Below are 26,624 nucleotides of genomic sequence, written 5' to 3' on the forward strand. Positions count from 1 at the left end.
GTCCCTGTGTGAAGAAGCTCCCCCTCATGTTCGCGCTAAACCTCTCCCCTTTCGCCCTTAACCCACGTCTTCTGGTTTATATCTCATTCACCCTCAGTGGAAAAAGCTGACCTACATTTACTCTGTCTGTCCCCCTTATCATTTTAAATATCATATCTCTTCTCATTCTTCTACGCTCCAGGGAATGAAGTCCCAACCTGTTCAACCTTTCCCTGTAGCACAGTTCCTGAAGTCCGGCCAAATCCAAGTTAATTTTCTCTATACCCTTTCTCTCTTACTGATATCCTTCCTGTAGTTCGGTGACCAGAACTGCACACAGTACTCGAAATTTGGCCTCACCAATGTCTTATACAATTTTATAGAATGCAGAACACGGAGCATTCCATTTGGCCCTCGATGTTGTACCGACCCTTATATTCCTTTAAAAAAAATTACTAAACCCTCCCTACCCCATAACCCTCTATTTTTCTTCCATCCAGGTGCCTGTCCAAGAGTCTCTTAAATATGCCTAATGTTTCACCTTCTACCACCATCCCCAGCAAGGCATACCAGGCACCCACGACTCTGTGTAAAAAGATTTGCCCCTAACATCTGCCCTAAACTTCCATCCCTTCAATTGTACAGACGTTCTCTGGTGTTTGCTGATCCTGCCCTGGGAAACAGGTGCTGGCCATCCACCCTATCTCTGCCTCTCTTAATCTTGTCGACCTCTATCAAGTCTCCTCTCATCCTCTATGCTCCAAAGAGAAAGGTCCCAGCTCTGCCAACCTTGCCTCATAAAGACATTTCCTAATCCAGGTACCATCCTGGTCAATTTCCTCTGCCCCCTCTCCATATCTTCCACATCCTTCCTGTAATGAGGTGACCAGAGCATCTCTCCAATCACCAATGGCTTGCACAATTTCACTATTTCATCTCTCTTATCTCTTCCCCCTCTCACTCCCCTATCTCACCCCCTCTCTCTTCCTCCCCTCCCCTATCTCCCCTATCTCTCCCCTCTCTCCCCCTCTCTTCCCCCCTCTCTCCTCTATCTCTCCCACTCTCTTCCCTGATCTCTCCCCTCTCCTTTCCCCCTCTCCTCCTCTCTTTCCCCTATCTCTAAACCTTCTCTCTCCCCTCTTCCCCCTCTCTCCCTCTCCCTTTACCCTCTCCCCAATTTCTCCCTCTCTTTCCCCCCTCTCCTCTCTCCCCTCTCTACCCCTCACTCTCCCTAATCTCTCCCCTCTCCCTGATCTCTCCCTCTCTCTTTCCTCACTCTTTCTCTCTCTTCCTTTCTCGTCTCGAAATGTTCCCCTTTAAATCTCTCACCCTTAACCCAGGTCCTCTAATTCTTATCTCACCCCACCTCAGTGGTAAAAGCCTGCTCTATCGATACCTCTCCATAATTTTGTCATCCTTTATCAATTCTCCCTTCATTCTTCTATGCTCCAGGGACTAAAGTATCAACCTGTTTAACCTTTCCCTATAACTCAGTACCTAAAGTCCAGGCAACATCCTCGATCAAATCTCCCCTCATTTTTCTACACTCCAGGAAATAAAGTATCAACCTGTTTAACCTTTCCCTATAACTCAGTACCTAAAGTCAGGCAACATTCTCGATCAAATCTCCCCTCATTTTTCTACGCTCCAGGAAATAAAGTCCCAACCTGTTTAACCTTTCCCTATAAGTTCCTGAAGTCCGGGCCACATTCTAGTAAATCTTGAGGTAAAACGCAAAAGTCCTCAAACACTGTGGTTGAAGTAAAAACACAAAATGCTGGAGAAATTCAGCAGGTCGAACAGTGTTCTTTACATAGCAACGGTAAAAATGCATAACCGACGTTTCAGGCTTGAGCTTTTTGTCAAGGTGTGGATGAAAATAGATAGCTAGATCAACAGATAGAGAGAGAGATAGAGAGAAGGGGAAGAGATTGAGATAGCGAGGGAGAGAGGGAGAAAGAGAAAGACAGAGAGAGAGGGATATATGCATAGAGAAAGAGAGGGAAAAAGAGAGCGGGAGAAAGACCAAGACAGAGGAATATATATAGAGAGAGAGGGGAAAAGAGAGAGAGAGGGAAAAGAGAGAGAGAGGGGGTATAGAGAGAGAGAGAGAGAGTAGGAGCAAAAGACACACACATATATATATATATATATATATATATATATATAGAATATATACAGAGGGGGGGAGCGAGAACATTAACCATTCCTGTTCAATCTCTCTCCATCTCATCTGAAACCCATGTCATCTGGTTACGAATTTCTCTCCTTTGGACTAAAGAGTCTCAGCGTGAAATTCTACCTCTTTCAATCCATCTGTACAGACTCTTGGATGAAAAACACTCCTTCCTTTTTCTGAACTTTTGGGCAAGAATTTGATCAACAGTTCACTCCTTTGAAATGCCACTGCTGGCTCAACCTGCATGTAAAGAACTCACCAGATCTGTCACCTCAAGGTAACGAGAGTCTTCGTCAGCACACCCGACATCCACAAACGGCTCCAGAAAAGCCTGCCGACCACTGTCGGTACCAATCGGCTGACCGCTGTTGAATTCACTGATTTTTTTTAATTTTTGAAGTTAAGAACGGAAGAGCTGCTCAGCTTTTAGTTGGGAGCTCGCAGGTTCCAGAGGCTGTTTGAAAGTGATGCTGTGCAAACAGTCACACAGGTCAAACTTGGCGTGTCCCACAGACTGGGGACTAACCCGGGATCTGGGCACTCAGAACTGACATCACTGTGGGAAAACTGGATTCCAATAAAAATTAACGTCGTTCCCTCAAACAACCGCTGGCAGCAAGTGGCTGGCCATCTGCTTGAGGAAAACAACGGGCAAAGAACACTTTGTTTCCATGTTCCCAAACTCTCCCTCTCTCTATCTATCTACCCCTTGATCTATCTCTCAATCTATTTATCCATCTATCTCTCTATCTAGCTCTCTCAATCTCCCTCTCTCTATTTATCCATCTATCTCTTTATCTATCTCTCAATCTACATCTCTTTTTATCTATCCATCTATCTTTCGATCCCACAATCCATTTTGATCACTCTCCATCTCTATCCCTCTATCTATCTACCTGCCCATCTCTCAATCTGCCTCTTCTCTATCGCTTTCTATTGATCTATCTACTTTTCAATCTCACAATCCCTGTCCCTCTCTCTCTACATATATCCATCTCTAACTCTCTATCCATCTATCTATCTGTGTCTCACTCTTCCTCTCCATGAGGGGAGATTTGAATAGGGTATTTAAAATAATGAGGGGCACAGACAGAGTAAATGTAGGACAGCTTTTTCCACTGAGAGTGGGTGAGATAAGTGTGAATTTACATGGGGTAAGGGTGAAAGGGGAGAAGTTTAGGTGGTGAATGCAGGCGCAATGTGAGCATTTAAGGAGAATTTGGACAGGTCCATGGATTGGAAGGGTATGGGGGCAGGTGGAACCAAAGGGGTGGGACGGATCCATGGATAGGATGGATTTAGAGGGGTATGGACAGGTGGGACCAGTGTGGGTGGGATGGATCCATAGATAGGATGGGTTTAGAGGGTAGGGGCAGGTGGGACTAGTGTGAGTGGGACTGACCCATGGATAGAATGGGTTTAGAGGGATAGGGGCAGGTGGGACCAATATGGGTGGGACGCATCCATGGATAGGATGGGTTTGGAGGGATAGGGACAGGTGGGACAGATCCATGATAGGATGGGTTTAAAGGGTAGGGGCAGGTGGGATCATTATGGGTGGGGTGGGACGTATCCATGGATAGGATGGGTTTGGAGGGATAGGGACAGGTGGGACAGATCCATTATAGGATGGGTTTAGAGGGTAGGGGCAGGTGGAATCAGTATGGGTGGGATACATCCATCGATAGGATGGGTTTAGAGGGATAGGGACAGGTGGGACCTGTTGTAAACGTGGCCAGAAATGTTAAATGAGGAACCGAACTCCCACTCTTGGTTACCCAGAGTAATGAAACGACCAACAACACCATGTTTCCCAAAACACCATGTTTTGTGTGAGTGTGTGCATGTGTGGGTGGGTGTGTGAGTTTTGTGTGGGTGTGTATGTGTGGGAGTGAGTGTGTGTTTGTGTGTGGGTGTGTGTGTGGGTGTGTATGTGGATCTGTGTGTGTGTGCAGGTGTAGAGGTGTGTGGGTGTGTATGTGAGTGTGCGTGTGAATAGGTGTGTGTGGCTGAGTGTGGATGTGTATGTGTATGTGCATGTGTGGATGTGTGTGTTTGTGAGTGTCCATGTGGGTGAGTGTGGGTATATGTGAGTGTGTTTGTGATTGTGTGAATATGTGCATGTGTAGGGGTGAGTGGATGTGTGTCTTTGTGTGTGTGAGTGTGCGTGTGAATGTGTGTGTGGGTGGGTGTGGATGTAGTGTGTGAGGCAAAGTGTGTCTTTGTGTGTATGTGTAGGTGTGTTTGTGGACGTGTATGTTTGTGTGGGTGACTGTGTGTCTGTGGATGTGTGTGTGTGAGAGTGTGTGTGTGTTTGTGTGAATGTGTGCATGAGTCAGGGTGTGTGTGGATGTGTGTGTTTCTGTGTGAGTGTGTGTGTGAATGTGTGTGTGTGTGTGGGTGTAGTGTGTGTGGCAAAGAGTGTCTGGGTGTGCATGTGTAGGTGTGTTTGTGGATGTGTGTGTTTGTGAGTGTTCATGTGGGTGAGTGTGTGTTTGTGGGTGTGGGTCTGTGTGAGTGTGTTTGTGGATGTGGTATGTTTGTGTGGGTGAGTGTGTGCGTGTGTGAGAGAATGTGTGTGTGTGAGAGAGAGTGTGTAAGTGTGCGTGTGAATGTGTGGGTGGGTGGGTGAGTGTGTAATGTGTGTGTGGCAAAGTGTGTCTGGGTGTGTATATGTGTAGGTGTGTTTGTGGATGGGTATGCTTGTGTGGGTGAGTGTGTGAGTGTGTCGGTGTGTGTGTTGCTGTGTGTGAGTGTGCATGTGTGTGTGTGTTTTTGATTGTGTTTGTGTGTATTTGTGCATGTGTAGGGGTGTGTGTGTGTGTGTATGTGTGTTAGTGTGTATGTGTTTGTGTGAATATGTGCATGTCTAGGGGTGTGTGGATGTGTGTCTTTGTGTGTGTGAGTTTGCATGTGAATGTGTGTGTGGGTGGGTGTGGATGTAGTGCGTGTGAGGCAAAGTGTGTCTGGGTGTGTATATGTGTAGGTGTGTTTGTGGATGTGTATGTTTGCGTAATCTATTTATAGTATTTACACAACCTTGTGACTTCAAGTCACAAGGTAATCGTTGAGTCCTTTAGCTAATGGATGGTTCCCATGGCAACACCCACTCCTGGTGACTGTCTGATTAGGACTCCCTAGCACCTCCCCCTCTGAGTTGTTACTCATACCAGTGGGGACTTGGGGTCCACTTGGAAGGGCTTTACTGGTTGGCAAACTCTTTGTGAAGTTTGTACAGGTTCCTGTGATGCAGCAGGTAACATCTCGTTTTCCTGTGATGGTTGTTCTTGGTTGGTCACTGGTTTCTGCGGTTCAAAAGTCTCCAGCAGAGCATGCAAGTTGAGTTGCTCCAATGTCTCAGTGAGATTACATTCGGTTGGTTGCAGCTGGTTGGCATGTCTCGTCCATCTGTCCGGTCCAACCTGCACATGATAGAAAACCTCCCTGATCTTCCTCAGGATTCTCCCCAGCTGCCACTCACCCGACTTCAGCCTGTAGTCTCGCACCAGCACATGTTGTCCATCCTTCTTCTTTGGCTTGGCTTCGCAGACAAAGATTTATGGAGGGGTAATGTCCACGTCAGCTGCAGGCTCGTTTGTGGCTGACAAGTCCGATGCGGGACAGGCCGACACAGTTGCAGCGGTTGCAAGGGAAAATTGGTGGGTTGGGGTTGGGTGTTGGGTTTTTCCTCCTTTGTCTTTTGTCAGTGAAGTGGGCTCTGCGGTCTTCTTCAAAGGAGGTTGCTGCCCGCCAAACTGTGAGGCGCCAAGATGCATGGTTTGAGGCGATATCAGCCCACTGGCGGATCAACAGCACACATACTACCCCCTCACCTACCCACATTCACACACACACATACTCACATATTCATACACACACACACAGTCGCCAACATGAACAATCAGAAAATACACATCCACAAACACACCTACACATACACACTCACACATAAACATCCACACACACACTCATACCCACACACATATATTAACACACACCTACACACTCACACACACTCCCAAACACTCACACACACTCCCAAACACTCACACACACTCTAAAATGCACACAAACACATACACTCAAACACACAATGACACACAAACTCACATCTACACCACTCATATAAAACACACACCTACACCCACACACACACTCAGACACACAATGACACACAAACTCAGGCACACCAACACACTCATACAGACACACAACCACACAACCACACACACACGCTCACACAAACACACTCACACATACACTCAAACACACTCTCACACACACTCTCATACACACTCACACACACACAAGCACACACACACTCACCCACCCACATACACTCACAAACACACATACACACCCACATACATAACCACACACACACCCACACACTCAGACACACTCACCCACCCACACACACACACCCAAACACACACAAATACACCCACACTCACACACATACACACCCACACACACACACCCAAACACACACAAATACACCCACACTCACACACATACACACCCACACACACAACCACACACTCAGACACACTCACCCACCCACACACACTCACACACAAACACTCACACACACCCAAACACACCCACACACAAACACACCCACACACACTCACACACACACATCCACACATTCATTCACACACCCACAAAACATGCATTCATTACCACACACACTCACACACTCTCACACACTCACCCACTTGAAAACTCACAAACAATTACATCCACAAACACACCTGCACATGCACACCCACCCACACTCAGCCACACACACATATTCACACGCACACTCACACACATACCCACGCCCCTACACCTGCACCTGCACACAAACACACACACTCACACATACACACCCCTACACATGCACAAATACACACAAACACAATCAAAAACACACACACACATCCACACTCACATACAGCAACACACACACACACTCATACACACCTACACACTCACCCACACAAACATACACATCCACAAATACATCCACAAATATACACACCCAGACACACTTTGCCACACACACATTACACCCTCACCCACCCACCCACGCATTCACACGCACACTCACACACTCTCTCACACACACACACACTCACCCACACAAACATACCACATCCACAAACACACCTACACATGCACACCCAGACACCCTTTGCCACATACACTACACCCACCCACACACACATTCACACGCACACTCACACACACAAACACACACATCCACACACACCCCGACTCATGCACACATTCACACAAACACACACACACTCTCTCACACACACACACATCCACAGACACACAGTCACCCACACAAACATACACATCCACAAACACACCTACACATACACACCCAGACACACTTTGCCTCACACACACTACATCCACCCACACACACATTCACACGCACACTCACACACAAACACACACATCCACACACCCCTACACATGCACATATTCACACAAACACACTCACATACACCCACACTCACCCACATGAACACTCACAAACACACATTCACAAACACACCTACACATGCACACTCACACACACCCACACACCTCTACACCTGCACACACACAGATCCACATACACACCCACACTCACTCCCACACATACACACCCACACAAAACTCACACACCCACCCACACATGCACACTCACACAAACACACAAAAGCATGCAGAGAGTAGAGATGGGAGGGGAGGAGAAGGCATGACGGGAGTGTGATCCCATTGAAGTGGCAGAGGCTATCGTGTGTGTCCATCCAATGGATGTGAGCTCACCTCATTATTCATTATGTGTGTGTGTGTGTGTGTGTGTGTGTGTGTGTGTGTATGAATATATGTCTGTGTGTGTCTCTCTGTGTCTGTCTATGTGTGTGTGTCTATGTGAGTGTGTGTATGTGTGAGTGAGAGTGTGTGCATGTGTATGTGTATATGTGGGTGTGTGTGTTTGCCTGCGTGTGTCTATGTGTGCGCGCGAGTGTGTATGTATGTGTGTGAATATATGTCTGTGTGTGCCTGTCTCTCTGTGTGTCTGTGTTTGTGAGTGTTTGTGTCTGTGTATATGCCTGTTTGTGTGTGAGTGTGTATATGTGTGTGTGTGTCTGTCTGTCTGTGTGAGTACGAGTGTGTATATGTGTGTGTGAGTGCGTATGAGTGTGAATATATGTCTGTGTGGGTGTCTGTCTCTCTGTGTCTGTGAATTTGTGTGTGTGTGTATGTGTTTGTGTGTGAGTGTGTCTCTTCCATGTGTTTTGTGTGTTTGTGTCTGCATATATGCCTCTGTGTGTGTGTGTGTGTGTGTGTGTGTGTTTGTGTGCGAGTGAGTATATGTGTGTGTCTATGTCTGTGTATGTACGAGTATGTATATATGTGTGTGTGTGTGAGAGTGTGTATATATGTGGGTGTATGTGTTTGTGTGTGAGTGTATGTCTCTCCATGTGTTTGTGTCTGCGTATATGCCTGTGTGTGAGTGTATATATGTGTGTGTGTGTGAGCGTGTGTTTGTTGGTGTGCGTATGTGTGTTCATAGGTATGTGTGTGTGTCTGTGTGTGTGTTTGCATTCCTGTATGTTTGTGTGTATGTGCCTGCAAGTATGTGTGTGAATATATGTCTGTGTGCTTGTCTGTCTGTGTTTGTGTCTATGTGTGTGTATATGTAAGTGTGTGTGTGTGTGTGTGTGTGTGTGTGTGGGTGGGTGGGTGTGTCTGTGTGTATGTGGGTTTATGTGTTTTGTGTGTCTCTCCATGAGTTTGTGTCTGCATATATGCCTGTGTGCAAGTGTATGTGTGCGAGTGTGTGTATATATGTGTGTGTGTATATGTGTATGTGTATATGTGTGTGAGGGTATGTCTGTGTGTGTGTGAATGTATGTCTGTGTGTGTGAATGTATGTCTATGTGTGTGTGAATGTGTATGTGAGTGTATGTCTGTGTGTGAGTATGTATGTGGTGAGTTTGTGTGAGTGTATGTGTATATGTGGGTGTATGTGTTTGTCTGTGTGCGAGTGTCTCTCCATATGTTTGTGTCTGCATATATCCCTGTGTGTCTGAGTGTATGTCTGTGTGTGAGTGTGTGCGTGAGTGAGTGTATGTCTCTGTGTGTGAGTGTATATCTGTGTGTGAGTGTGTATGTGTGAGTGTGTGTGTGTGTGTGAGTGTATGTCTGTGTGTGTGAGTGTGTATGTATGAGTGTATTTCTGTGTGTGTGAGAGTGTGTATGTGTGAGTGTGTGTGAGTATATGTCTTTGTGTGAGTGTGTGTGTGTGTGAGCCTTTCTAGCGCCAGCGATCAGGACAGGGGTTTGAATTCATCACTATCCTTTTGGACCACGAGCCCTTGCCACCCAATTAACACACAATTGACCTGCAAACACACCTCCCCCACCCCGGAAGGTTTTGAACGGTGGGAGGAAACCAGAACCCACCCCCCCCCCGGGGAAAATCCCACATAGACACAGAGAGAATGTACAAACTCCTTATAAACAGCACGTGATGCGAACCTCAGTCCTGATCGCCAAGCGTGCGGATTCTATGGCCAAGTACAGAGCCTTCGGTCCATAGTGCTGTGCTGACCCAATAACCCGCCCTCACGACTGCCAAGACCTTCCCTCCTTCATAACCCTCCATTTTGCTCAGTTCCATGTATACATTTAATAATCTCATGAGATCCTATTGCACCAGCCTCCATCACCCTCGATGGCAGTGCCTTCCCTGTACCTACCGCTCTCTGTGTGAAGAACTTGCGTCTTTACATTCCGCCCCCCCCCTCCAACTTCCAGGCACCTTCAAACTAGCCCCCATTGTGTTTGCCATTTCAGCCCCCAGGGAAAAAGCCTGACCGTCCACATGGTCGATGCCTCTCGTTATTGTGTCCACCTCTCTCAGGAGAAAAGACCAGGTTCACTCATAGGAGAGTTCAGAAGGCCGATGGGACACTGGGATTCATTAGTCGGGGGATTGAGTTCAGGAGTCGAGAGGTCACGCTACTCTACCAATCTCTGGTGCGACCAGATTTAGAGTATTGTGTTCAGTTCTGGTCATCTCATTACAGGAAGGATGTGAAAGCTATGGAGAGGGGTTAGAGGAGATTCATCTGGATTTTGCCTGGATTGGGAAATGAGGCAAGGTTTGCAGAGCTGGGATTTTCTCTTTGGAGCGTAGAAGGGACTTCACAGAGGTCAACAAGATTCTGAGAGGCGTCGATAGGGTGGACAGCCAGTGCCTGCTTCCTGTTGGGGGGGGGGGGGGGGGGGAGGAAATCAGCAAACACCAGAGGATGTGCGTACAAGGTGAAGGGAGGGAAATTCAGGGGTAAAACCTCTTTACACAGAAAATAGTGGGTGCCTGGAATGCCTTGTTGGGGACAGTGGTGGAGGTTGGAACATTGGGGGCATTTAAGAGACTCTTAGATGGACACACGGATGGAAGACAAATAGAGGGTTACAAGGTAGGGAGGGTTTAGTCATTTTTTTAAAGGAATATATGGGTCGACACAACATCGGGGGCCAAGGAGCCTGAACTGTGCTGCGTTGGTCTACGTTCTATCTTCAAGAGGCGCGCTCTCCAATCTAGGGGCCATTCTTGTGAATCTCCTCCGTGCCCTTTCTAGCACAACCACATGCTTCCAGCAGCGAGGTGACCTGAACTGAATGCCAAACTTCAGGTGGTCTCACATTGGAAGCCTAGAGTACAGACTGTTTGCGTTCATCTCAGGGGGAATAGTGTCTAAGGGTAAAGAGGGGTTGATGAGGCTCGATGGGGCCTCATTTGGAGAACAGTGTGCAGTTTGGGGCCACTGATCTTTGAAGGGATCTACTGATGTTGGAGAGAGTGTGGAGAAGGTTTACCGGGATGATTCCTGGAAGGCAGGGGCTAACGTATGAGGAATGTTTAGGAGCTCTCGGACTGGATTCATTGGAGTATCGAAGGACGAGAGGGGATCTCACTCTCAAATGCTGAAAGGATCGACAGAGTCGATGGCTGGGTGAATCCAGGGCTCGAGGGCATGGTCTTAGAATGAGAAGGGACCCAATTAAAACAGAAATTTCTTCATCTAGACGGCTGTGGATTTGTGGAGTTTGTTGGCGCGTACAGCTGTAGAGGCCTGATCATTGGGGGAGTTTAAGGGGGAGATTGATAGGTATCGAATAAGTCAGGGGGTCAAGGGGGTAGGGGGAGAAGGCCGGAATTTGGAACTTGATGCGGGAACAGTTGAGCTCAGGGCGGAGCAGGCTCGATGGGCTGAACAGCCTGATTCTGCCCCTTTCACCACGTGAACTCGCAAACCTTGCTTAGAGGAAAGGGTTTTGACATTTTTCTTTCTTTTTGTGAGGCGGGGGTTTTGTTGTTAAATCTGCTCTGGATTTGCTTATTACAAGAATATAGTACAATGTTTTTTTTTTAAGAAAAATACTTTTTCCCTGAATCTTGCAGCACAAATCTGCTCAATCGTTCATATTGTAAAACATCAATAAAAATATTGTTTAAAAAAAATTTTTTTGACAACTTCGATTACCAAATTTTCCCATGACTTGTGAATGTACCAACCTGGATGTAATTTTCAAATTGCAATTCTCCCAGAAGGGTTTAATATCCTTTCAAAATCCTTCAATAAGATTTTAAAAAACTCCAGTCAAGGTAAAGGTTCCATTATTGTCACCTACATTGGCATATCGATCCCCTTAGTCTTCAACCATCCCCACCCCATCCCCACACCCCACTCCAATGGAATGCAACCACCCTTTGCCCTTGCAGGAGGTGGCTTCTGAAGGGGTGGGCTATTAACATCGGCAAAGCTAACCATACCTCTGTGGTTAGAAGTTGCATCCAGCTGCCCATCGTTCCCCTGGCTCCGCCCAGCCTCTCCAGCCTCTCCAGCCTACCAGTCAGGGGCATGCCTGCCCACTATCCAGAGTATGCCCTGCCCTTAGCCAGCCCCTGCTCAGGTAGAGGGAGGATATTTAAACTGGGCTTCACGATTGTGGCCCACATGGAGAAAGCCCGGTATTCACTCCGGGTCACTGACCCCATCCAGAAGGGCTCGCAGGTAGAAGGTTCTCTCTCTTTCCACTCACAGACCCCTTTAAGTAATCCCTCTGCCATTGGTGCTCTGAGATTAGTAAGGGATTGCTAAAGGTGCTCTGTGGGTGGGAAGAAAAAGTTTGAAAACCACTGTTTTAATCATCCCTCATTGACCTGTGATGTGCCCAGTTTCAGAACTCCAAAGGAAATGGGCCAATGACCTTTTTTTTCAAGTCATATATTTCAGTAACAATCGGGTCTAGAGCAGTGATTCTCAACCTTCCCGTCCCACCCACATCCCACCTGAAGCAATCCCTTACTGATCACAGAGCCCCGATGGCATCAGGATTACTTAAAGTGGTCTGTGAATGGAAAGAAAAAGGTTGAGAACCATTGAGTTGGGTCTTTGTTCTTTGGAGCGTAGAAAGTTGAGAGGGGATTTGATGGAGGTGTTTAAAATTATCGGGCCATAGATAGATGGGGAGCTTTTACCTCGAAGAAAGGGGGAGATACAAACGAGAGGAGGAGTTAAGAGGAAACACAAAGTGGGGGACGGCTTTTTCACCCAGAGAGGGGCGGTTGTGTGGAACAAAGTGGCGGAGGCAGCCATTTAAGGGGAAGGAACAGAGGGTTACGAGTTGAGTGTGGGTCAGTGGGGTGAGGTGGGAGAACGTGTTCGGCGTGGACTGGAAGGGCCAAGTTGGCCTGTTTCTGGGCTGCAATAGTTATCTGGTTTATACATAGAAGGAATGTAGAGCTGGGCAGAGAAGTGACAGGCGGAGTTCAATCCGGATAAGTATGGAGGGATGGCTCTTGGAAGGTGGAACTTGAAGGTGGAGTATGTGGTCAAAGGCAGGATTCTTAACAGTGTGAAAGAACGCAGAGATTGTAGAGAAGACACACTGAAATGCTGGAAGAACTCGGCTGGTCTGATCGGCACACCCCCCCCCCCCACACCCCCAACACCCCATAGGAGGCAAACATGTCCTCCGATGCTGACATTTCGGGCCTGAGCCCTTCTTCCTAGGAATTAGTCAGAAGCAAGAAAGCTTGAGATTGGGATGGTGCGAACAAAAGGTGCTAGTTGGATATGATCAGTGGAGAGGTGAGAATTTATCTTGTCTGTACAGGAGGAGAGAAGGAAGGGAGAGGCAGAGCTGTGGGGAATGCGAATGCGGGGGGGGGGGGGTTTTAACGAAAGTCGATGTTGATGCCATCCATTTGGAGGGCGCCCGGTCGGAAGATGAGGTGTTGCTCCCCCCATTTGCAGGTGGTCTCAGTCCGGCAGCACATGCGACCGTGGATGGACCACTTTGGCAAGGGAATAGGATGGAGGACTGAGGTGGGGCGACTGCTGGGAGGTCCACGCTGGGGCAGCGGACAGAGCGTGGGTGCCCGACGAAGCGGCCTCCCCGTCCGCGTCCCAGTCTCTCTGCCATAGCGGAGACCTCAGCAGCAGCACAGGTTGCGGTCAACGGAGGCACAAAGCGAAGCATCGCTTTACCTGTTTGGGGCACCCCCCCCCCGGATGGTGCTTGAGGGGGAGGAAGTGCGGCCACAGCGGGGAGGGGGGGTGGTAGGTGCCGAGAGGTTAATTGGTTGGGGGGGGAGGAGTGGACACGGGAGCGGTCCCTGCAGAAGGCAGAGAGTGGAGGAAATGGGAATATGTGTCTAGTGGAAGGATCAGGCCATAGATCAGAGAACAGAGGGACCTTGGGGTCCAAATCCATAGATCTTTTAAGTTGCCGCGCAGGTGGATGGGAGAGTTCAGAATGTTGATGGGGCACTGGGCTTCATTAGTCAGGGGATTGAATTCAAGAGTAGAGAGCTCATGTTACGACTCTAAAAATCTCTGGTGAGACTGGATGTGGAAGCCGTGGAGTGGGGGGGGAGGGGGGGAGAGGAGATTGACCAGGACACTGCCTGGATTGGGAAACAAGTCTTCTGAGGCAAGGTTAGGAGAGCTGGGACTTTTCACTTTGGAGGGTAGAAGGATGAGAGGAGACTTGATAGAGGTCGACAAGATTCTGAGAGGCGACGATAGGGTGGACGGCCAGCGCCTGTTTCCCAGGGCGGGATCAGCAAACACCAGAGGACGTCTGTACAAAGTGAAGGGAGGGAAGTTCAGGATAATATTTTTTACACAGAGAGCTGTGGGGGCCTGGAATGCCTTGCCGGGGACAATGGTGGAGGCTGGAACATTGGGGGCATTGAAGAGACCCTTAGATAGACAAATGGATGGAAGAAAAATAAGAGAGCTGTGAGGCAGGGAAGGGTTAGATTGTTCAGTAGGTTTATATAGGTTGGCATAATATTGTGGGCCAAAGGGCCTGGACTGTGCTAGAATGTTTTATGTTCTCATTACGAGCAAAACCCAAGCAGATGGGGTAAACATCCACAGGGACACCAAGACCGCATCACCTCCGAGAACGGCCGAAGAATAAATTCCTATATATTTCTCATTGCTTTAATCATCTCAAGGCGTGAAATTCCTGTCAGGATAAAGAGTCCCTTCATGAGAAACATTGAGAGTTCTCGTTGAGGGTTCTCGTTGAGAGTTCTTGTTGAGAGTTCTTGGTGAGCTCAACGGCTGGCAAAGCGGGGCAGGATGGCGATGAAGTGTCCATGCTGTGATTCTGCAGGTGGGACTCATCATGGGGCCCCCAGCCACCAACGTCGTGACCGTTTCAGTCAATATTTTCTCCTGGAAAGAATCGCAGGTCAATCAAATGCAGAAGTTTTGGGGGGGTGGGGGTGAACGGGAGTGTGGGACACCTGAGGCAGGCGGGTGGGGATTTGTATGGAGCATCGTCACAGCTGACGAGGGTTGGATTATCTCTGATAAAAGCAGGCAAAGATGGTCCTGAACTCATGATGCGCATGTCTAGCTGCGTCCATGTAAGTGTGTATGAGTGTGTGTTGGGGGGGGGGTTTCAAGTATGTGTATGTGTTCATGTTCCTGTATCTGTGTGTGTGTGTGTGTGTGTGTGTGTGTGTGTGTGTGTGTGTGTGTGTGTGTGTGAGAAACATAGAAAATAGGTGTAGGAGTCGGCCATTTGGCCCTTCAAGCCTACACCGCCATTCATTATGATCATGGCTGATCAGTACCCGGTTCCTGTCTTCAACCCATACCCCCACAAGGGCCAAATCTAACCTACACTTAAATATTGACAGGGAACTGGCATCAGCTACTTCCTGTGGCAAAGAATTCCACACATTTACCACTCTCTGAGAGAAGAAATTTTTCCTCATCTCAGTCCTAAAAATTTTCCACCTTATCCTTAAACTATGGCCCCTGGTTCTGGTTTTTCCCAGCATTCTTTACAATCACCCCTCAATCTTCTAAATTCCAGAGAATACAAGGCTAGTCTATCCAACCTTTCTTCATATGTGAGTCCTTCCATCCCCGGTATCAGCCTAGTGAACCTTCTCTGCTCCCCCTCAAAGGCAAGGATATCCTTCCTCAATAAGGTGACCAAAACTGCCCACAGTAGTCCAGGTGTGTGTGTGTCTGTGTGTGTGTGTGTTTCTGTCTGTCTGTTTGTGTGTTCATGTTCCTGTATCTGGGGTGTGTGTGTTTCTGTGTCTGTGTGTGTGTAAGTATGTCTATATCTGTGTGTATGTGTGTGTTCATGTTCCCTTTATCTGAGTGATGGTGTGTGTGTGTTTGTATTCCTGTATCTGGGTGGCGTGTGTGTGCGCGTGCGTGCGTGTGTTCATGTCCTGTATCTGGGGAGTCGTGGTGTGTGTGTTAGAGAGAAAGAGAGAGAGTGAGAGTTTCTGTGTCTGTGTGTGTGTGGGTGTGTATGAGTTGGTGTGGGTGTGTATGTATTGGTGTGTGTGTGTGTGTGTGTGTGTGTGTGTGTGCACGCGCATGTATGTGTGAGAGAGTGTGCTCATGTTTGTGAGAGAGAGAGAGTGAATGTGTGTGTGTGTGTGTGTGTGTGTGTGTGTTTATGTTCCTGTATCTGTGTGGTGGTGTGTGTGTATGTGTGTGTGTGGCTGTGTATGTGTTTGTGTATTTGTGTGTGTGTTCAAGTTCCTGCATCTGGGGGATGTGTGTGTGCGTGTGTGTGCACGTGTGTGCGTGTGTGTGCGCGTGTATGCGTGTGTGTGTGTGTGTGTGTGTGTTTGTCTTCCTGTATCTGGATGGTTGTGTGTGTGTGTTCGTGTTCCTGTATCTGGGTGATGGTGTTGTGTGCGTTTGTGTTCCTGTATCGTGGTGGGGATGTATATATCTTGGTGTTCGAGGGTGGAAGGAAGGAGGGAGGGAGAGAGTAGGGAAGGAAGAAAAGAGGGAGTGAGGGAGGGAGAATAAATGGGGAGGGAGGGATGAAAGAGCGAGAATGAAGGGGAGTGAGAATGAATGGGGAGGGAGGGTGGGAGGAAGGAAGGAGAGAGAATGAAGGGGAGGGAGGGAGGGAGAATGAAGGGGGTGGGAAGGAGGATGGAGGGAGGGAGGGGAAGGAGGGAGGGGAAGGAGGGAGGGGAAGGAGGGAGGGGAGGAGGGAGGGAGAATGAAGGGGGAAGGAGGGAGGGAGAATGGTGAAGGAGGGAGGGAGGGAGAATGAAGGGGGAAGGAGGGAGGGAGAATGAAGGGAGAAGGTGGGAGGGAGGGAGGGAGGGAGGGAGGAGGGGGAGAAGGAGAGAAGGAGGGAGAATGAAGGGGGAAGTAGGGAGGGAGGGAGAATGAAGGGGAAGGAGGGAGGGAGGGAGAATGAAGGGGAAGGAGGGAGGGAGGGAGGGAGGGAGGGAGAATGAAGGGGGTGGGAGGGAGGATGGGAGGAGAGAAGGAGGAAGGGGTAGGAGGGAGGGAGGGAGGGAGGGAGGGAGGAAGGAGAGAAGGAGGAAAGCAGGGAGGAGGAGGAAGGAAGGGGAAGGTTGATAGGGAGGGAGGGGAAGGGAGGAAAGGACAGAAGGAAAGAGAGAGAGAGAGATTGGCGTAGGGTTACAGAGGTGGGCACCATTTGGTGGGCTGAAGGGTCGTCCAGTGCCGTCATGCCCTTTGAACCCTGGGGATGTTTCCCCGCACTCACTTCCGATCGAGACGCGAAGCTCCCTGCTTCTCGTAGAGTTGTACCTCTCCCCACCTCGCTGCACCTCGTAGAGGCACCTGTAAGCCCCGGTGAGCGAGGGGACGGTAAACATGGCACTGTAGTCTGCCCCGGGGGGTGTCTGGGTGAGCCAGAGTGAGGGGCGGTCGACCATCTCCAAGTAGAAGCGGCTGGTGGCGTAGATCGGCTGGGCCGTGCAGCGAAGGCCAACGCTCTGCCCCGTAGCCACCGGCCTCACCATCTCAATGGTGGGTTCTTCCGGGTTCTCTGAACAACAATAGAAAATGTATACCTGGTTAGTGATAGCATTCAGATTCAGAGTACATACGTGGGGGAGGTGGCATGGTTGGCGTGGCGGGAGGCACAGCGCCTTTACAGCACCACCAATCAGGACCAGGGTTCAAATCCCGCACTGTCTGTAAGGAGTTGGTACATTCTCCCCTAAGTCTGCGTGGGTTTCCCCGAGGACTACAGTTTCATCCCCCTTTCAAAACAACTGTGGGTGTAGGTTAATGGGTTGTAAATTGGGCGGCATTGAATCATGGGCCAAAATGGCCTGTTACCATGCTGTAGGTCTGAAATTAAATTTAACAAAATATATGACCTGCAACCCGAGATCCCTTTTCCCATGGGCACGGCAGAATTATCACTAATTGGTAGTGCAAAACATAAACTGTACACAGCGTAAACAGATAATGAATGTAAACAAACTGACTGTGCAATACAGGGAGAAAATCAATCAAGTGTAGAAGTCAGGGTCCTTAACCGAGTCCCTGATTGAGTCTGTCGTTGAGGAGTCTGATAATTGAGGGGTGGCCGCTGTCCCTGAACCTGGCAGGTGCGAGTCTCGTGACCCCTCGGCCTCTTTCCCTGATGGAAGCAGTGAGGACAGAGCATATGCTGTGTGGTGAGTGGGTCTTTGATGATCGCTGCTGCTCTCTGACAGAAGCGTTCCCCGTAGATGTGCTTGACAGTGGGGAGGGTCAGGGGATCAGAAGTGGAGAGAATTAGCACTTTTTGGTTCATGGGATTGACTATCTCAGAGGATCTTTCCTGGACCCAACACATCAATGGCATCGTGAAGAAAGCACTTTGGTGCCTCAACTTCCCCAGGAGTTTGCAGAGGTTTGGTACAACACCGGAACCCCTGGCAAATTTCTACAGAGGGCCAGTGGAAAATGTGCTGACTGGCTGCATCGTGATCTGTTATGAGGGACCCCAATACACCCCAAGCCTAAAGCCCTCCAAAGGGTCGTGGACGCAGCCCAGGACATCACAGGCAAAACCCTCCCCGCCATCAAGAACATCTATGGGAAAGCTGCCATTAGATGGCACTAGCAATCGTCAAGGGCCTCCACCACCCAGCACATCCTCTGTTCTCGCTGCTGCCATCAGGGAAAGAGTTCGAGGGGCCACGAGAATCGCACCACCAGGTTCGGGAACAGCAGCTACCTCTCCACCATCACACTCCTCAATGACCAACTCAATCAGGGACTCGTTTAAGGACTCTAAATTGTGCACTTTATTGATTCTCTCCCTGTATTGCACAGTCAGTTTGCTTACATTCATTATTCATTTACAGTTCTTTTATCTGTTTACACGTTCACACTGTGTACAGTTTAATTTTTGCATGACCCATTAGTGGGAATTCTGCTGAGCCTGCAGGATAAAGTAATCTCAGGGCTGTAGGTGACGTCATGTACGGACTTTGAAAATAAATCTGAAATCTCATTGCAACTCCATTCTCAAAAAGGTTATTGATCTCGGTTCACGAATATTAATGTCCACAATATTGTGGCTAAATCACCAGAAATGTTGACAAAAGTAGTGAATGTAAAAACCCCGGCAGCAACAAAAACAACAGCGCTTGCTGGTTTCCGCGTGTAGACAAGACCTCGTGGTCATTGCGTAATAATGACAGCTCCGACCAGAGTGCGTGAGAAGGTTCAAAAAGTCAATGGGCATCGAGTTTTAGCTTCGTAGGGGTAGCTGGGCTGACAAGTAAATGTTTTTTGTCGTCATAACAAACGACGGGGATTCTTTTATATAAAAAAATGCATTTCTGCTGAAACTCGGCACAAAAATTTTATAGACACTCGTTTTGGAGTCACCCCCTCTGATGGTGTCACCTGGTATGGTATGCACACCCTACACCCACCCAGTGCCACACCATTTCTTTCCTCCATTGACTTACCTGTGCAGTTGACCACTGCCAGTTGCCATGGAGAACAGCGGTAATCCCTGGGAGCTGCAGTGAGGGAACATTTCCAAAGAGATGCCTCGCTGCCATTGCAATCTATGGTGCTCAGCGGAGCGGGCTGCCCCATAGCCTCCCCTCTCGGGGAGCCCCGGGCAGGTTGGGAGAAGCCGCAGTTCAGCTGCCGGCAGACCACCTCCGCGTTGGGCCTGGTCCACCTGCGGTGGATGCACAGGGGTCCCCAATGGCCTTTGTAGTGCATCTCAACCACGCCATTGCACGGGCCCATGTCCGGAACCAGCCTAAGCTGGGCGCCTGCAGGTCAAGGGACGGGCGGCACAGTTAGTGCGACGTTGTTACGGGGCCAGCAACCGCAATTCAAATCCCATGTTGTCTGTACAGAGTTTGTATGTTCTCACAGTGTGTGCATGGGTTTTCCCCCAGGGGGGCTCCGGTGTGGATTAAAGAGGTGTAAATTAGGGATGCACGGACTCGTGGGCCAAAATAGCCTGTTACCATACTGTATAGAACATAGAACACGACAGTGCAGTACAGGCCCTTCAGTCCTTAATGTTGTGCTGACCCATATATTCCTAAACCCTCCAATGTGACTCCCTGGTGTGACAGGTGAAAGAGCAGAGAAGTGTCATTAATTCATATGTTCCTGACTTGTCCTAGTCTAGAAAACTATCGGAGAGAGGCTTTCCACACATTTATAGATAGATTTAATTGATGGCCCTCTTCAGCACAACGGGAGGGAATGATTCGTCTCTGTCTTTGGTTCAGAGTGGCGCCAAGTCTTTTGGTGCACTTTTGGCGATGCATGCGATTTTACTAAAATGGAAGGAACACTACTCATGACCAGCCATAGAACATGGAAATGATTCATCATTCAATAAGGTATCAGCACCCAGCAATCAATTCTCGATGGTCATCCATCTGTAGAACTATCACATTGCAGCACAGAAACAGGCCCGTTCGACCCTTCTGGTGTGGGTGGGGGGGGGGGGGGGAATCTATTATTCTGCCCAGTCCCATTGAGCTGCACCCATCCATGTACCCATCCAAATTCTACTTGTGTCAAATTTGAGCCCCCGTTCACTACTTCAACTTGTTCCAAACTGAGGAGTCACGTGATGGAGTAGTGGCCAGTCGGGGAACTCCAGCCCTCTCCGGAAAAGTTAAAAAAAAAACAGAGAAAAAACAAAGGCACAAACACAAAAACTAAAATAAAGTGAAAATAAAGGAGTGGAGAAAATGGCAGCGAAGAAAGAAAAGCCAAAAGCAACGGGAAGAAGAGAAGAAGAAAAGACGTCGGAAGAAGAAGGTGAAGGCCTTACCTGTCTGAGGAGGCCCGCCGCGGAGAGAGAAGCCCGCTCCCTCGGGTCAGTTGAAGCCCCAAGCTCGGGAATACAAAAGTGCGCAACCGCGCATGCGCGAGAATGATGGGCAAGACAAAAATAACACTGACAGGAGGGGGGACCAGCTGAGGAGTCGATCTCCGCAGCTGAAATTGGCAACCACAACAAAGCAGCAAGAGGAGAACATAGAAAATAACGAAAACAAGAAAGAAGAGAGTAAAAAGAAATCAAAGAAACAACAGATGACCAACTCAGAGGAAGAAGACCAGCAGCAAGACACTTCTAATAAAAATAAGAAGACCAAAAATACTCAACAAGATAAAACAAATAACCCAACAGGAAAACCAGAAGAGACAGAGGTTAAGGACATAGATACTGGAGTGGACTCAGAAGAAGAGGAAGAACACAGAGAAATGGAAGAAGAAGAGAAGGGCAAGTACATGGATATATTTTTTTAAAGAATATATGGAATCAGTAAAAGAATGGCAGTCACAAGAATTCAGTGAAATAAAAAGAATAAAAAGTACAGAAGAAAAAATGAATAGATTAGAGATGATCATGTCAGATATAAGAAAAAGAGTAGACAAGGTGGAAGAATGAGAAACAGCCATAGAAATGGAAGTAGATGACTTAAAAAAGAAATTAGAAGAATCTAATAAAAAAGTTAAAGAGACACAAGAGCTGTTAGCTCAGAAGGTAGATGTAATGGAAAATTATAATAGAAGAAACAATATAAAGATAGTGGGCCTTAAGGAAGATGAAGAAGGCAAGAATATGAGAGAATTTATAAAAGAATGGATCCCCAGGGTCCTAGGAAGACCAGAATTACAGGAAGAAATGGAAATAGAAAGGGCACATAGAACATTAGCCCCTAAACCACAACCACAACAAAAACCAAGATCCATTCTAGTAAAATTCCTAAGATATACAACAAGAGAAAATATATTGGAGAAAGCAATATATTTTAAAAAAAATAGAGTATAGATAAGAACTAAGAAGGGAAAGTAAGGGAAGAAAGGAAGTAAGGAGGGAATTAAGAGAGTGACCTTTGTTATATATGAAGATTAAAATCTTTTCTGGGGGGGGCTGCGTGGTGAAGAATTACGGTCACTGCGAAATCAGTTGACGCTTGCGAGTGATTTCGCAAATCCAAATGGAGAAGGGAGATGTGGTTGTCCGACAAGGGACAAAGGGAATACATAACCAAATCAAAAGGAGGAAACTGTTAAATTTACTGAAAAAAGAAAAAATTGATATAGCATTCATACAAGAGACACACTTAACTGAAGTGGAACACAAGAAATTAAAGAGAGATTGGATAGGACATGTAACAGCAGCATCGTATAATTCAAAAGTCAGAGGAGTAGCTATATTAATCAGTAAAAATGTACCAATCAAAATAGAAGAGGAAATAATACATCCAGCAGGGAGATATGTAATGATAAAATGTCAGATATATTCAGATATATTCACCTAATGAAGAAGATCAAAAATTTATGCAAGATATCTTTTTGAAGATAGCAGACACGCAAGGGAACATACTAATAGGAGGGGATTTCAATCTTAATTTGGATTCAAACATGGATAAAACTGGGAAAAAAATTAATAGAAAGAACAAAGTAACCAAATTTATAATTAAATCAATGCAAGAAATGCAACTTTTGGATATATGGAGGAAACAACACCCAAAGGAAAAGGAATATTCATATTATTCGGGTAGACATAAAACATACTCAAGAATAGACCTATTCCTGTTATCAGCTCACATGCAAGAGAGAGTTAGGAAAACGGAATATAAAGCTAGACTATTATCGGACCATTCACCCCTGTTATTGACAATAGAGTTAGAGGACATCCCACCAAGAATGTATAGATGGAGATTAAACTCCATGCTACTTAAAAGGCAGAATTTTAGAGAATTCATTGAAAGACAAATTAAAATGTACTTTGAAATAAATACGGAATCAGTGAAAGATAAGTTTATACTATGGGACGCAATGAAAGCGTTCATCAGAGGGCAAATAATAAGTTATGTAACTAAGATGAAGAAGGACTACAAACAGGAAACAGAACAGTTGGAAAGGGAAATAGCAAATATAGAAAAAGAATTAGCAATGAAGGTAGAAACAACTAAAAGAAGAGAATTGGCAGATAAAAAAATAAAATATGAAACACTACAAACATATAAGGTGGAGAAGAAAATAATGAAGACAAAACAGAAATATTATGAACTAGGAGAAAAAACGCACAAAATTCTAGCGCGGCAGCTTAAGACAGAACAAACTAAGAGAATGGTATTGGCATTAAGGAAAAAAGACAAGCAAATCACATATAATCCAACGGAGATTAACGAAAACTTCAGAGAATTCTACGAACAACTATATCAAACTGAAAACAAAGGGAAAGAAGATAAAATAGATGAATTTTTAACTAAAATTGAACTACCGAAATTACAAACAGAGGAAAAAAATAAATTAACAAAACCATTTGAAATAGAAGAAATACAGGAGATAATAAAAAACTACCGAACAATAAAACACCAGGAGAGGATGGAATCCCAATAGAATTCTATAAAACATTTAAAGATTTATTAATTCCTCCCCTTCTGGAAGTAATCAACCAGATTGATAAAACACAAAGCTTACCAGAGTCATGTAAAACAGCAATAATTACAGTAATACCAAAGACAGGGAAAGATCCACTTGCACCAGCATCATATAGACCAATATCTCTACTTAACAAAGATTATAAGATAATAGCTAAACTATTAGCAAACAGATTAGCAGAGTATGTACCTAAAATGGTAAATCTAGACCAAACTGGATTTATTAAAAAAAGACGAACAACAGACAATATCTCTAAATTTATTAACTTAATTCATGCAGTAGAAGGAAATAAAACTCCAACAGTAGTGGTTGCTTTAGACGCAGAGAAGGCCTTTGACAGAGTAGAATGGAATTATTTATTCAAAGTACTACAAAAATTCAGCTTACCAGAGAAATATATTAATTGGATTAAAGCATTATATAAGGGGCCATTGGCGAAAGTGACAGTAAATGGATATATATCAAAACAATTTAACTTAAGCAGATCAACAAGGCAGGGATGCCCACTATCTCCTTTATTGTTCGCATTAGCCATAGAACCACTAGCAGAACTGATAAGAACAGAAAATAAATTAAAAGGAATAAAAATAAAAGACAAGGAATATAAAATCAGTCTATTTGCAGATGATGTTATAATATACTTAGCAGAACCAGAAATATCAATAAAATAATTACATAGGAAATTGAAGGAATATGGAGAAGTGTCAGGGTACAAGATTAATGTAAATAAAAGTGAAGCAATGCCAATGAATAATGCAGATTTCTCAAAATTTAAGAAAGAATCACCATTCAGATGGCAAATGCAAGCAATAAGATACCTAGGTATACAAATAAATAAAAGTCTCGGCCATCTATATAAACTCAATTATTATCCACTAATGAAAAAATTACAGGGCGATTTAGAGCATTGGAAAGATTTACCATTAACACTAATAGGAAGGATAAACTGTATTAAAATGAACATTTTCCCAAGGATATTATACCTATTTCAGGCATTGCCAATACACTTGACAGAGAAATTCTTCAAGGAGTTAAAGAAAATAATAAGGAAATTTTTATGGAAAGGGGGGAAACCGAGGATAGCACTAGATAAATTAACAGAATGGTATAAACAAGGAGGCTTACAACTACCAAACTTTAAAAATTATTATAGAGCCGCACAATTAAGATACCTATCAGATTTTTACCAAACAAGGGAAAAGCCAGATTGGACTAGATTAGAACTAGATAAAATAGGGGAAAAGATACCTGAACGCATATTATATAAATGGGATGAAAAATTGGTACAACGTAGGAGTTCTCCAGTATTACATCATCTGCTCAATATTTGGAGGAAGATTCATGTAGAAAGGAATAAAACAAATTACCAATTACCAAAACTAATAATGACGCAAAATCAGTTACTCCCTTTTACAATAGATAACCTTTCATTTAGAGAATGGGAGAAAAAAGGGATCAAAAGAATAGAAAATTGTTTTTCAGGAAATAGATTATTATCCTTTGAACAAATGAAAGATAAATACAATATAACTCAAGATACAGTGCTGACATATTACCAATTGAGATCCTACTTGAAGGACAAATTAGGAAGCAGTCTGAGGTTACCAGAGGGAAGTAACTTTGAATATGTGATTACAGATACAATGATAATCAAAAGATTTATAACAAATATGTTTATTAAAGTGCAAGAAAATGAGAATGAGGAAACAAATGGTAAAACTAAACAAAAATGGGAACAAGATTTAAATATAAAGATAAAAAAGGAAGGAGGAAACAAATGGTAAAACTAAACAAAAATGGGAACAAGATTTAAATATAAAGATAAAAAAGGAAACATGGGAGAAGTTATGTTCTGGAACGATGAGAAATACAATAAATATGAGGTTACGTATGATACAATATAACTGGATACACAGGCTATACATTACACCTCAAAAGTTAAATAAATGGGACTCAACAGTATCTGACAGAAGTTTTCGTTGTAAAAAGGAAATGGGAACAACAATTCATGCAATCTGGACATGTGAGAAAGTAGAAAAATTTTGGGAAGATCTAAACCAGATATTAAATAAAATTACAGAAAACAATATACCAAAAAACCCAGAGATCTTCCTCCTAAGTAACATAAAAAACAAAGAATTTGGACTTGATTTGGATGGTGCACAAAAAAGATTTGTTAAGATAGCTCTAGCCATAGCAAAAAAATGTATTATGTCAACCTGGAAATTGGAAGATAATTTGAGAATACAACAATGGTATATAGAAATGTATAAATGTATTCCATTAGAAAAAATAACATATAGTTTAAGAAATAATATTGAAATATTTGAACAAATATGGGAGCCATACATGAAGCACAATAGAGAAAACCTACCGGGGACATTTACCACCTAAATTAACGAAAGGAGAAGGAAATGAAAAGAATTGACTCAGTGGAATTTCTTGTTTATTTTTATTGAATGACAACATTGTTTGACTGGTTTAATGTAGCTTAGATTTTGTACTTTAAATGGATGGGGGGGAAATGGGGAGGGTGGGATGGGAGGAGGGTGGGGTTGGGAGAAAATGACACTGTATATATTTGAAAAGGAAAATGTATGTATCATGGTCAATGTGGTTTATGGTGTGAAAAATAAAAAAATTTTAAAAAAACTAATGGATTGTTGTTTACAAAAGGGCAACAGATGAAAGAACTTGTTGGAGCTGCAGACTGTCTGGAGTGGGACTTGCTGTTCTAAGAGGGTCATGTGGTTTTACAAGCAGAAATAGTCAAACAGGCTTTCTCTCTGAGAGAGAGAGAGAGAGAGAGAGAGAGAGAGAGAGATCAGTTCTGCAGTGTTACAGTCTGCAACAGCAGCTGGGACTGGAACAGGACAAGCTGGCAAGCTTGTGAAAAGCTTGATTTGGAAGACGGGTTGTAATTTCTTGATTCTGCTTGGTCGAAGCCTTTGTGGTTCATGCATGAAGAGAGGACTGACTTGCACCCTAATGTTTCACTTGGAATAAGGGAAACAAAATGGAACTCTGTGGTGACCTGAAAAACAAGAGGTTATCATCTGGAGAACCCTGAAGGGGCAAGTTTCGTCAGCAAGACACTGAAGTGGCTAATTAAAAAAGAAACAGTTGTGGATGTTCTGGAACAACAAATCTCTCTCTGAAAACCAACAAGAACCTTCCTGAGTGGTAACCATTTA

At 45.5% G+C, this 26,624-nt stretch overlaps 2 protein-coding genes across 10 annotated transcripts in view; both read right to left on the bottom strand.

Moving 5' to 3' along the window:
- The window catches only part of LOC138758298 (scavenger receptor cysteine-rich type 1 protein M130-like), a 102,639-nt gene extending 99,841 nt beyond the window's left edge, over positions 1–2,798 (bottom strand). Inside the window, exon 1 of one of the 2 annotated variants that reach the window (XM_069927015.1) lies at positions 2,418–2,798. The gene's annotated coding sequence lies outside the window, so the exon portion shown is untranslated. The remainder of the gene's footprint in view (positions 1–2,417) is intronic. The other variant, XM_069927014.1, reaches the window with a different exon arrangement.
- An 11,867-nt stretch (positions 2,799–14,665) lies between these two features.
- LOC138758299 (scavenger receptor cysteine-rich type 1 protein M130-like) overlaps positions 14,666–26,624 on the bottom strand; it is an 80,141-nt gene continuing 68,182 nt past the window's right edge. For 7 of the 8 annotated variants that reach the window (XM_069927020.1, XM_069927017.1, XM_069927019.1 and 4 more), the window contains 3 exons: positions 19,461–19,778; positions 17,249–17,533; positions 14,666–14,916 (listed from right to left, as the gene is read on the bottom strand). In XM_069927020.1, the coding sequence (XP_069783121.1) occupies positions 14,900–14,916; positions 17,249–17,533; positions 19,461–19,778 (620 nt within the window). In that variant the 3' untranslated portion in view covers positions 14,666–14,899. The remainder of the gene's footprint in view (positions 14,917–17,248; positions 17,534–19,460; positions 19,779–26,624) is intronic. The other variant, XM_069927021.1, reaches the window with a different exon arrangement.

The sequence above is a fragment of the Narcine bancroftii genome, chromosome 3 (genome assembly GCF_036971445.1).
Source record: "Narcine bancroftii isolate sNarBan1 chromosome 3, sNarBan1.hap1, whole genome shotgun sequence".
NCBI classification, from domain to species: Eukaryota; Metazoa; Chordata; class Chondrichthyes; order Torpediniformes; family Narcinidae; genus Narcine; species Narcine bancroftii.